The 13,164-nt window shown below is 36.0% G+C and overlaps 1 protein-coding gene across 5 annotated transcripts; it reads right to left on the bottom strand.

Moving 5' to 3' along the window:
• Nucleotides 1-6,600: 6,600 nt before the first annotated feature.
• On the bottom strand, nucleotides 6,601-12,527 carry LOC104226531 (uncharacterized). Of its 5 annotated transcripts, none has more exons than XM_009778544.2 (4): nucleotides 12,294-12,492; nucleotides 9,983-10,051; nucleotides 9,244-9,454; nucleotides 6,601-6,832 (listed from the first exon to the last, which is right to left on the bottom strand). In XM_009778544.2, exons 1-3 carry the CDS (start codon nucleotides 12,453-12,455, stop codon nucleotides 9,281-9,283), a joined length of 405 nt encoding a protein of 134 aa, XP_009776846.1. In that variant the 5' UTR covers nucleotides 12,456-12,492; the 3' UTR covers nucleotides 6,601-6,832; nucleotides 9,244-9,280. The 5 variants fall into 5 exon arrangements, with proteins under 5 accessions (XP_009776846.1, XP_009776845.1, XP_009776847.1 ...); XM_009778543.2 differs by lacking the exon at nucleotides 6,601-6,832 and adding an exon at nucleotides 8,205-8,621 and having other exon boundaries at nucleotides 12,294-12,510; XM_009778545.2 differs by lacking the exon at nucleotides 6,601-6,832 and adding an exon at nucleotides 8,764-9,003.
• Nucleotides 12,528-13,164: the final 637 nt, after the last annotated feature.

Genomic DNA, 13,164 nt, shown 5'->3' with positions numbered 1-13,164 from the left:
TGGTACTGCTATGAAACTTCAGTTCATGGGATGATTGTCATAAGTATGTTTATCAGATTGTTTAAAAATAAATTATAAATAATTACGTAAGTTGGTAGACAATAATTTGTGAATATTTCCACATAATTCTGTTCTTTTCACGTTTATTGTTTCCAAAATTTATGATTTAGATGCTATTGGCAATCAGATTATTTAATAGTAGTAATACACTATGAAAGAATAAGGTGATTATTTATCTAGTATGTTAGAAAACTTTATTATTTATCTAGTATGTTAGAAAACTTCTTCAAAAACTTCAGCATATATAGTGCTGAAGTTTTTACAAATGAACTAAATAACTTCATCATCTTCTGCTGAAGTTTTTGAAAAAGCTTTATGACAAAACTAATGAATCCAGGACAAAAAAAACTTTAGATTATATAGTGCTGAAGTTTTTACAAATGAACTAAATAACTTCAGCATCTTCTGCTGAAGTTTTTGAAAAAACTTATCCAGGACAAAAAAACTTCAGCTTATTTAGTGCTGAAGTTTTTACAAATGAAATAAATAGCTTAAGCATCTTCTGCTGAAGTTTTTGAAAAAGTTTTATGACAAAACTAATGAATCCAGGACAAAAAAACTTCAGCTTATTTAGTGCTGAAGTTTTCGAAAAAGCTTATCCAAGACAAAAAAAACTTCAGCGTATTGCCTTTGCTACTTCAGGCCCGTCTACTAGAATGCTGAAGTTTTGCGTGATTGCCTTTGGTACTTCAGCCCCGTATGCTGAAGTTACGCGAAAAAGTGGGTACGCTTGCAATTTTTTTTGCAAAGCGGGCACAAGTTAAAACGTGACCCAAAAAAACAGGTATAGATGCAAATGCTACAAGGAATGATGCTGAAGAAAGAAAGTCATTACAAGAATACTTGTCGAATATGGATAAGAATCATATTATCCACTTAGAAAATGGATAATCAGATGGATTACCAATGGATAACTAACGAATTAACTTTTATATTTGTAAAGACTCAAATTAGGGGTTCATCAAGTTTGAAAGACTAGGAATTATCCCGATCAAGAGCCATATCCATATCCGTTGGATAACTCATTTTTTATCTGTATTAAATATGGGTCGGGTCGGATAATTTACCTGTTTTTAAAATTACTCGTTTTTGACCCGCTCATATCTGATCCGACCTGCCCGTTTCCCACCCCTAGAATGGACCTATAAAGTTTATGCTCCAGTCAGATTCCTAAATTAAAAAGTTTTCAAATTTGAATTGTCTTATTTGGCATAAGTTCAGTGACTTGAGATATAAATAGTTAATTGTTTATTGATATTTTTAATATTGTATTTGCCATACTTTATTGGTGCTAATCTGTACTTGAAGAATCTCAAAATATTTCAGCACTAGTATTTTAATAAACTTGAAGTCATAGTTTTGCGTGTATCATTGACTAGTTGCTAGGAATTACTAAAAGCGAGTGATTTTGACTAGTCTTTGCGAGGAATTTTAATAAGTTGGAAAAGAAGAAGAGAATGTGTATTACTCAGAAATCGAGAGCGGTTGCCACTTGCATCAAAGTGGAAGGGTAAAAACTTACTGACCCATATTAGAATAGAAAATGCAATTTGAAGAAACTAGCTTTCTCTCATATTTCTATAAGTAGCCAATGCACGTCCATGATCTTATTACAGAAAGTTAGACTCCACAAATTAGCGTCGATGGACCCGAGCAATTTATGTAAAATACATATTGAACTTAAAATAATTACTCTTTCCTACCAATTTAAAAACTATTTAAAATACATACCTACCCAATTAAATTAATTATCCCTACCTACCCACTCATCCCAACTTATTTTTACCCATTTGGCTTAGCCTAGCTTGATTTGGCTATGCTTAGCTTGACTTGATTTGGTTTGGCTTGGCTTTGTTTTGACTTGGCTTGAATTGGCTGGGTTTATAGTAAAGGTGTTAAACGGGCCGGGTCAACCCGATTCCGAACCGGCCCAGACCGGTTAAAATCGGAACCGGCCCAGACCGGTATAACGAGGCTGGGTTAAGGGGGTCACGCGGGTTGCACCGTTCACATTTGAAATATCGGTTTCCAGGACCGGTACAACCCGTTGGATGAATAGTACCGTTAAACCGGTTAACCAGACCGGTTTAACGGTAAAAAAAATAATTTTTTTTAAAATTTGGGCCAGATCTGACCGTTGGCAACGGTCCATTTCAGAAAATGATCGTTGCCCAACGGGTGAATTGCACAATTAGCCCAATTTTGGGTTTTTTTTTTTAAATTAACCCCCCTTTCAAAATCTATAAATACCCCCCCCCCCTCCTTATTTTTTCACTCATCTCTCAATTCTCACTCTCAGTTCTCATTTTCTCTCATTCTTCAATCTTCATTCTTCACCTATTAAAGTGCAATCAACTATTTGGCTATTTTTTTTTTGGAATTTAATTTATCGTAGTATTTATTTTTTGAAGTTTGAACAATTGAACTTCAAAATTGGAACAATTGACGTTTCTTCGTGGTAACATTGGAGTTGCGAAATCATCAAGCGCTCAATTTATTGCCGAATTCGGTGCACTCCCTCCAACTCTTTCTCTTATTTACTATTTTATTTGCATTTTTATTTGTTTTGTTGCTAGTAGTTAAATTTTTACAATATGTTTAATGATGCAAAAAGAGTTTGTAACAAGGTTACTAATCGGGGAAATAAAAAAAAGAGGTAGTACTTCAGCTTCAGCATCTGTTAGTAATTTAAATACCTCTCCAAATATTCCTGAAACATTACCTGATAATAATATAGATTATGAACAACTGCAGGAAGATTTTGGTATAGATGATAATGAATTAGAAATAGAAGATCAGATACCACTTACACCTAGTAGTGTTGGAGCTGCTAGCAGGGGTGGCGGTCATGTTGCTAGTAGTAGACCACATGTGGCCCCGACTAGTAATCGTAGAAGAAGAAGTAAAGTTTGGAAATTCTTTGAAGAAATAGAAGGTACTGATAGAGTTAAATGTAAACTTTGTAATGATACTTTTAAACATAAGACTGGGGGACAATTATGGGGGACTAGGACACTTAGTAGACATATGAGAACTGAACATCCTATAGAATGAGGATTTGATGGAGATGGAAATCAATCAACTCTAAACCCTACTACTGGTAGTCTTGTGAAATATGATAAAATGAAGGATCGTGAGGAGTTAGAAAAAATGATTGCTTTGGGTTGTCTTCCTTTTTCTTTTGCTTCTTCATCATATCTTATTATGTATATTCAAAGGATTTACAATCCTTTATTTAAAGGTATCCCTAGAAGTACTTGTAGAGCTGATATCTTTAGACTTCATGGACAATATCAAACATACATACGTTATTTGTTTAGCCACCTTCCTTGTAGAGTTTGTCTAACTTCTGATATTGGCCATGCAGTTAATGGAAATGATTATTTGAAAATTACATGTCATTGGATAGATGATACTACTTGTATGCAAAAACATATTATCGCTTTTAAATATGATGAAGATCAAAGTCATACTGCTGCATTTATAAGTAGTACTATTTGTGAATGTGTTGAATTTTATAATCTCAAGCAAAAAGTATTGTGTATGTCTTTTGATAATGCTTCTAACAATAATGCCGCAATTTCAATATTAAAACTGCATTTGCAACCACCTATTGATGAAATTTTTCATGTTAGGTGTGCATGTCATGTTTATAATTTAATTGTTAAACGTGACCTTGATTTATTTTCAACTGAGATTACTCATGTTATAAGAGCAGTTGGTGTTATTCAAGGAAATAATAGACAATCTAGAATAAAGAAATTTAAGAATAAGTGTGTCCAATATAACCTTAAACCCAAATTCATGCCAGACGAAATTGTTACTAGATGGAATTATACATATATATTTTTAAAATGTTGCTACAAATATAGATTCCCAATAACTGAAGTTGCTAATGCGCATTGTACTGATTCAAACCGTATGTTAACAACTACTACTTGGGAGGTCATTAATGATGTTATTAAATTTTTACATAAATTTTATACAGCTACTGTTGAGTTTTTTGGAGCATATTACCCTACTGTTACTATGGCTTTAGTACATATAGTTGAAATTTCTTTTCTATTCTTTGAATTTAAAAAGAAAGAAAAATATAGGGATGTTGTTGAAAAAATGCAAGCAAAATTCAAAAAATATTTCATTCCAATTCCTCTGATTTACTTAATTGGTGTTGTTTTAAATTCTTCTATTAAGATGTCTGGTTGTCACCAATTAATGAATGCTTTATATACTTATATGGAGATTGGACCAACTGAAACCCCAGATTTATATACTTGTATGAACAAGCTAAATGAATATTTACAACAATTATATAATTATGCAAATGTAATTGATGATGTTGCTCGTAGTGTAGGCAATGTTAATCCCACTATGCACTGTACCACTTCTGCTGCTATGAATGATGAAGAAGGCCTTGATAGTTTTAATATTTTTTCTACATTTTCTAACACTCAAACCAGTAGCAGGAACATTGATGAACTTCAATTCTACTTGCAGAAGCAAAAAGAGCCTCGCACAAAGGAATTTTCACCGTTGGGATGGTGGCATGAGAATGGAAAGCAATTTCCTGTTCTTTTCGCTATGGCTCGGGACGTACTGAATGTGTCAATTTCAACTGTTGCATCAGAGAGTGCATTTAGTCAAGCAAGATAACAACTTGGAGACACCCGTCACTCATTGGGAAGCAATACTTTGGAAGTTTTAGTATGTTTCAGAGATTGGATTAGATCGGAACGAAGAAATCAAGGACGTGAAGATGTTGATAGCCCAGAAGACGAGGAACTTGAAGATATATTAACACATGGTAACCCATCCGAATTTAACACTCCAGAAGAAGGTCACTCAGTCCATATTGATTATGAAGAACTTACTAAGGCAATGCAAAACCATTGAATTTACTCTTTTTAACCTTTGAATTTACTCTTTTTTGGTTAATTTACTTGTTGCTAAATGTAAACCTTTCAATTTGTAAGTTTGAATTTTGAAATAAATGTAGCACTTAAAATTTATAAGTGTAATTTTTTTCCATCTTACTTGTATTCTTTATATTAATATAACTTACAATAGTTATACAAAATACAAAAAAACTTAAAAAATACACTAAATCCGGCCCGGCCCGCCCCCCTCAACCCGTAATTCGTACGGTTCAATTTTTATCCGAATGAATCCGAACCCGTTAAACTCGGTAAGCCCCAACCTGTAACCAACCCGGACCATAACCCGTACGGGTACAAAAAATCCTAACCCAGCCCGGCCCACCCGTTAAACAACCTTAGTTTATAGTAGCTAGTTTGACTTCTTTTAGCTGGGTATTAAAAAAAATGAGAAGGGAAAAAAGTGGATAGGGCCTAACTTCTCCTTTATTAAATTGCAATAACAAACAAATTTAATACTTTTCTTATTTTAGTTAACTATACTAGTTTACAAGGGTGAATTTAGAAGATTTTAAGAGGAACTTTGATGAGTGAAAGTTGTAAGAAATAGCCCATTTTTTGGCAACAGAAAGTATCTAGTTGGACTATTTCAACACTCAAGTGAAACTTTCTAACGCTTCTCACTTTGTTGTTATCAACTTCTAGCAGATAAAAAAGGATCCTGCCTTACTAGAATTATTTTAGAGAGTTCATGTAATAAATTAGCTAGTCTAGGGAACATCTGTGCTATAACTGGCACCTCTGTTTTTTTTTTTTAATAGCTCCTTTAACTCTACAAATTATGGACTTGATCCCAATGGAACTTCCATGATAGAACAATGTAATGCTACTTAGTTTATATTAATAAATTATCCTTGTTAACCAAAAAAAAATGGTAAGAAATAGATTCTAAACAAAGACAGCTTACACTACAAAATTTTTAGAGATGTAAAAAGTTATCTCTTGCTCAAACTTTAGGGAACCTTTGACATTTGAATCAAATTTGGCCAGAAACTAAATTTTCACCCCTAGTAGATTGAAGAATGTGTTACTACTTATGAAGGAATAAAATTGTTTACTCAATAAAAATTCATGTAGCCAACCCAATTTCTTTAAAACTAAGGCGCATATTTGTTTGAAACTGGGGCTTTGTTATTGTATACCAATATTCACCAATAAGTATAACATGTTCCTTTGTGCTACCTAGATATAACAATGCATAACTGTAAAGTTTTGAACGCTTTTACATTTCCCCAATTAGCGTTTCATTTAGGACTGCAGATGAGTTTTCTTTTTTAAGAAATAAGTTACTAGTATGAAGTACTTCAAACAAATTACTTCGTGTGTTCTGCGACTGAATAAAGAAAACACTTTGTAGTATAAAATAAGTGCTGCCTAAGTTGTTCGGTATCATCGATTCATGAAATACTCTAAACGAACATTTCACTAAATTGACCTCAATGAAAGTTTCTCTGTTTTGATCTGATTAGTAGAAAACCCTAACAAACACTATAAAGTAAATATTAGCAAAATCTAAAATTGATGATTGATTTCTGCAACTGCAAGTTTTTATTTCTGCCGCTACCAAAAGGGCATAGGGGACCTAACGATACAAGGCAAACTGGAGCTGTTTACCATCAGCCCAAAAGCTCTTAAAGCTTTAGTTCCTTTTACATAGAACTTTTTTTTCCGAACCTTCTACCAAAAACAAAAAAACAAATCTTTTTACATAGAACTGATTCTAAAGATGGTGGTGCTTTGAAGCTGAAGAAGAACATAACATAAAGATTGGTTGGAAGGTTTTTATACAGCCGGTTGCTAAGTTGATCGTTGAAAGGCAGAAGATTGTCATGAGCAACCTGGTATCAGGTATACAATTAGCCTTCATTCATTAAGGGAAGCAGATCAAGGATGCCATTGTAATTACAAATTTGTGTTTGGATATGAGGGGGAAAAAGAACAAGAATACCGTCCGTGTTTTACGCAATTAGGAATTGAAAAGGCATTTTTATCATTATTTCAACTAGAGTATGTGGTAAACCTACCAAGGCAAGTAGGGTACGCAAACTTGGATCGATTATATACACTTATACATATCCTCAATCAAATATTCCATCACCATAAATGGGAAAGCCTGAAGGATTCTTTCCATCTGGAAGGGCATAAGACGAAGAGAACCCTTATCTCCTTTTCTCTTCATCCTAGATATGAAAGGCCTTGGCATGATACTTAAGGCTGCATGCAGAAGGCTTGGACTTCAATGTGGGTGGATTGCGGCAAAATCAGATCATCATATCCCACAGTTTGTACATAGATGACACCCTCGTTTTATCTGATGCAGATGAAAATCATTTAAGGCATCTGAAGAATCGTTGTTTGAAGCTGTTTCTAACGCCTCCATATTATCTTGAGCAGAAACTGCATATACACTGTCAACTCTGCCCAAGGACTTCAAAAAAATGACAGTGTTGGTTTCAGTCTAGAGTCCCTCCCAACTACTTACTTGGGACTGGTTTTAGGAGTCAATCACAAATCTAGAAAAAGGGTGAATGGGAAAGTTGAAAGAAGACCCTCGAATTGAAAAAGGCAATACTTGTCCCTTGTGGACTAGATGCACTCATACATGATGTCCATCTTTCCGGCTGTATACATGCAACGAAGATTTGACAGAGTGAGAAGAATTGTCTGTGGGAAGGCAATAAAGAGAGGAGAGATTATCAGTAATCATCTGGGACACTGAAGAAAGGATAGAAGTGTTGAATTAATCCTGAGAGCTCTTAGTAAGCACTTCTATAAAAAAGGTTGTGGAGATACAGCAATAATGATTACACTTTGGAGAAATATCCAAGCAAAGCTTGGCACTCAGAACCCTTGATGTACCAGGCAAAGTAGCTACACATATCGGATTGGTGTCTAGAGATGCATCAGAAACTTATGGGAAGAGTGTTGTGCTAAGACTCACTTCAAAGTTGGAAATGGAAGGACGATATCCTTCCGGCAGATGAATGTCAAGACATTGCCCCCTTTATAGAGCAATTTCCTGCATTGTTCTCTTTTGCAGCCAACTCTGAGATACCGCGGGCCAATGACACTCCACTGGCAGGAAAATATGGTCATAAGAAATTATTTTATTGGGAGTTGGACTGTACAGAAAAAGTCCTCAGAAGATTAGAAGAAGTCCAGATTTCTTCAGAACATTTAAATGTGCAATTGTCAAGGCAAAAAATTGCATTTTCACAATAGAATCTTGCTTCTGTAATCTCCTCTCTATCCAACATTCAATGACATGGAAGAAGATACAGAAAACAAATCACCAACTACGGTTGCTTGTTTTTAGTAGACACAAAACAAACTACAAAGAAAGGGTATCACTCTGCAGGTAATACTTCCTGTTTGAAGTAGATAATAGGACATCTTTCTACTTCTGCACTGCCCCATAATAGCCCGATTATTGGGTCTTTCGTAAATGTTCTTAGAGTAGATTGAGCTATGCCCAGACAGTAAATGTAACTTCTGATGTGCTGGACTGGATGGAGTTCTAAGCAGAGAAAAGAAGATCTGGAACCCTTTACCGCTACTATTTTGCAGGTTCACAAGAAGGAATGAATTCTATGATGTCTTGACGGGAAGGCTCAGTCTGTACATAACCTGAAGCATAGGTCATTGTACCAATTAGCTAAGTGGTGCAAACTCAAAGATACATATAAAGTAGATTCATCGATTGAATTTCTAACATTTCTACAGGAATAGATGTAAGATCAAGCATAAATTTTGTGCTCTCCCAATATTATGTTAGTGCTGGTTTTTGCACATCAAAAAAGAATATTTCATTGCCAATAAATTATCAGGGAAGATTCTGTTACAGTACGTAAAACCAAAGGCCAGCACTTCCTACATGCTTTGTTAACTACTGCAGTTCGCTTCACAAGAGAGGAAAGAGCTTTGTATATGATAGGGAAAAGTAAGTAATGACTGCCACCTTTGGTTCTTACAAGGAAATCCATCCACTAAACCATAAGTCCAACCTACACTAAATATAATGACAACAAAGGTTACAATAAAAGGATTACATAGTGAAATGCAGTAACTAGTCAGATGCCACTGGATAAATGACAAGAGATTTTAACCAGGGGGCGACCAGGAAGCAGCCGCAGCAAGTGCAACTTAAGTTTTGCCAGTGCAAATATATCTAATTCATGCATATTTACGGCAAGAACAAACTAAGCATGTCCTTGCAAAAGCTAGAAGTGATTAAAACAAGACTGCTGACCTTCAACTTGGAAATTGATCGTCATGATCAGACATCTTCACTGAGTGCTCTCAGGTTGTTTTGGAGAGCCTTCAATGGCCTTTGCGGCTTCTATAGCTGAGTCTCTTCTACTAATGACTTTCGAAAGCTCCTCAACCTTATCCTTCAACATGCCAACACTAGAATTGGTCGAGTGAACCAACTTGCTTGCAGTCTCCAAAGCAGTGCATAGCTAAAATGCAATAAAGAAGCAAAATCTCTTAGTAAAGTGAAAACATACACAGAAACAGATTTAGAGTCTCCCTCCCTCCCTCTTTATTTTATTTATTGGATTTTAGAGCCCATTTTGGAGTCTCCTTCCCTCCCTCTTTATTTTATTTATTGGATAAGAACAGATTTAGAGACCATTTTGGTATCAAAATGGGAAATCTGGAAATGAGCCGATGTGAAAAGCAAATTGTGTGACCAATTACTACATCTGCTTATCCTCTGTCTACCTATTTTGGTAATAATAGAAGCATAGACTATATACGATACGAAATTAATACTCCACGTCAAACATGAAAAAATGCACAGCTGTAAATCATAAGGTCACTAGATCAATTGGTACATATTACTGCAGCACCAAATAAAGTTGAATAAAAAATATTTAAGATCCTGAAGATTAACATATAAAAGATATTGTGTCTCAATCTTTTGGTACTCTCTTCCTTATCGAGGTATCCTCTATAACTTCTCCTATGATATCAACTTTTATTACCTCTAGTGTGAGATGCGTCCATGAATGATCTGTACCAGCAAGTGCTTTGTTCAGCTGCTCATAGTTTTCCTAAACAATAAGCAAAACATTAAGTTGATATAAAACTAAAAGATCTAAAGGAAGATTAATACCAGTGTAATCAGAAAGTAAAACGAACTCCTAGACATTACATTATATCAAGTAGTGCTTTTAACAAAGACCACAGAATAGCAGATTGTTCCCTTCCAAAACAAACTACCACCCGTACACTGATATTAAACTTCCCCAATTGAGGTGCAAACTATCCTAAGCTAGGCTGAAGCAGGAAAACAGGTGAAGAAAACATAGTTCTCTGTGTCACACAACAACAAAAAACCTAGTTTAATGCCACAAGTGAGGTTTGGGAAGGGTAGTGTGTACGCAGACCTTACTCATACAAGGATTTTTATGTTTATCAGAAAATCCTAGTAATATTTGCTGATCAATTGCCTCACCACATTTGCTGATCAAAATCAATTGCTAGTAATATTCGCAATGTAGATTTGTCATACGAGGATTTTTATGTTTATCTAAGAAAGTCCCCTTTCATTTCTTTTCTGTTTATCATCCCATCATAGCCTAACTTTCATCATTAAGAACCAAATGCTTGCAGGAGAACTTGTAGACCTTAACCATCAACTTAATTGCAGCAGTAAGAAAATAAATGATTTCGAACACATTACTTTCACATACATCAGAATTTTGACACTGAATAGATTAGAGAACGCAAACACGCAGATTGTAATGTAATGTGTTGCATGCAGTTTCCAACCTCCTCATATTCCCCAAACAATAGTGACAGAATTCTTGTCGCAGCAATTCCTATTGCCTACTGCAAGCTTTTAACTAACAACAACAACCCAGTAAATCCCACAAGTGGGGTCTGGGGAGGGTAGTATATACGCAGACCTTATCCCTACCCCGAAGAAGTAGAGAGGCTGTTTCCGGAAGACCCTCGGCTCAAGATAATAAGAAAAACAAAAAGGAGAGAATATTAGTTTCACCACAGAGATCATATGAAAAATAGGAACATAAAATGCAGAAGAAAAAATGCAAAACAAAAATGACGGCTAGTAAATAGGTCCTGTACCGAAAAGAGAAAATAGTAAGACACGACAATGCCCCTAGCTATTTCAGACAAAAACCCTATCAGATTAGGCTCACAACAGTACAAGGTAACGCAAGACTCAACTACCTCCTAGCCTACAACCGTAATACTAGACCTCCACAACTTCCTATCAAGTGTCATATCCTCGGAAATCTGAAGCCTCGTCATATCCTGCCTGATCACTTCTCCCCAATACTTCTTAAGCCCTCTACCTCTTCTCGTGCCCTCCACAACCAGTCGCTCACACCTCCTTACTGGAGCATCTGGGCTTCTCCTCTGTACATGTCCGAACCATCGAAGCTTCGCTTCCCGCATCTTGTCATCAATGGGAGCCACGTGTACCTTCTCCCCAATATCATCATTTCTAATCTTGTCCATCATAGTGTGCCCGCACATCCACCTCAACATCCTCATTTCTGCTACTTTTATCTTTTGGATATGTGAGTTCTTAACAGGCCAACACTCAGCCCCATACATCATGGCCGATCTAACCACCGCTTTATAGAACTTACCTTTGAGTATCGTTGGCACTCTCTTGTCACACAAAAATCCGGATGCTAACCTTCACTTCATCCATCCTACCCCAATACGGTGTGCGACATCCTCATTGATCTCCCCTCCCCCGTGGATAACCAACCCAAGGTACTTGAAGCTGCCTCTACTTGGGATAACCTGTGATTCAAGCCTCACATCCCCGCCCACTTCCCCCGGCTCAGTGCTGAACCAAGCTTTTAACTAACTTCAGAGATAAATCTCAGTTTCCAGAGCATTTGTGTTCACAAAATTATAGCACTAACTAAAAATAATTTTGTGGAATAAATCCTGGCCGGAGCGTTTCCCCTTTAATAGAAGTTCTGGCGCGAATCCTGATTAGTCGGGGACCCAAAGTGACATCGGAAATTGCATAGGGGGAAGTAGTCTAAAAAGACCTAACATCACTCGGAACTAATGCAGAATTAACTATGAACAGACACAATGGAGAAAAGGATCTACATATGCAACATCAACTAGTCAGTATTAAAGTAATAGGCTAGTATTTTGGTTTGGACTTTTTCGTTCACATTCACCAAGCTTATCATCAAAGAAGTTTGAAAAAAGTTAGTCCTAAAAGAGAAACTATAGGACAAAGCAACTAATAATAAGAATGAGTATAAAATTGTATATGTGTAACTATAGGAAGAGAACCTGGAAAAGGTTGTTTAGATCGGAAGGTTGGAGGCTGGATTTGTAGTCCGGTGAAGGTGTTATGGTGGGGCGCGGTGGAAGCTGATCACGGCTGGCGTCACTTTCTCCGACGTCGCTGAGCAGATCGCCGATGCATAACAATGGCCCTCCCACCCCTCTCATCTCTCTCTCTCGGTTTGGTCATTTGCCCGTTTGATGGATTGGCATATTTCAAACCAAAGTAAAAAATAATTTGTGGAATTCATAAAATAATTTTGACTATATTTTAAATTCAACATATTTTAATCTAAATAAATTTATTGGGGTAATATAATTTGAATAATTATATAAGTTTAAGTATATAATATGGATTGAATAAATAAATCCAAATTTATTGGGTTAGCCCATTCGATTGGACTATAAATGATAAGCCCAGCTTGGTGATAAGCCAGCTTTTAAACCCAATATGTTATTTTACTAGAGGCCCAGCTTGGTGACGTGGCACGTCAAGTCATACGGAAGAGCCAATAGGATCATGTCGCATGTCAAAATGACAAGGCGTGCTAAGTCAAATTAAAAGACCAATAAAACCGTGCCACATATGCAAGTGACATGTTCTGGCAAATCAAATGTGGTTTTGTCATGCTTCGATCTGATTGGTCGGAAAGAGTTTGTTCTCATCACTACTCTTTCCTCCCACAACTATACATAGGGGTCTTCATAACTCAGAAAAGACACCAAAAGTTATAGAGAGAGCTCGTGGATCAAGCACCACAAATTTCTCTACAAATTTCAAGTTTCACGCAATCAAGTTCAAGCTCAAGAAGGAAGAACAAATCAACGTTCAAGGAGTACAAGTTCAAATAAAATTCGTGCTAGTTGAATTCAAGAT

This window comes from Nicotiana sylvestris, chromosome 4 (genome assembly GCF_000393655.2).
Source record: "Nicotiana sylvestris chromosome 4, ASM39365v2, whole genome shotgun sequence".
Classification (NCBI taxonomy): Eukaryota; Viridiplantae; Streptophyta; class Magnoliopsida; order Solanales; family Solanaceae; genus Nicotiana; species Nicotiana sylvestris.
Note: the sequence above shows the minus strand (reverse complement) of the source record. Positions and strands in the feature narration are given on the sequence as shown.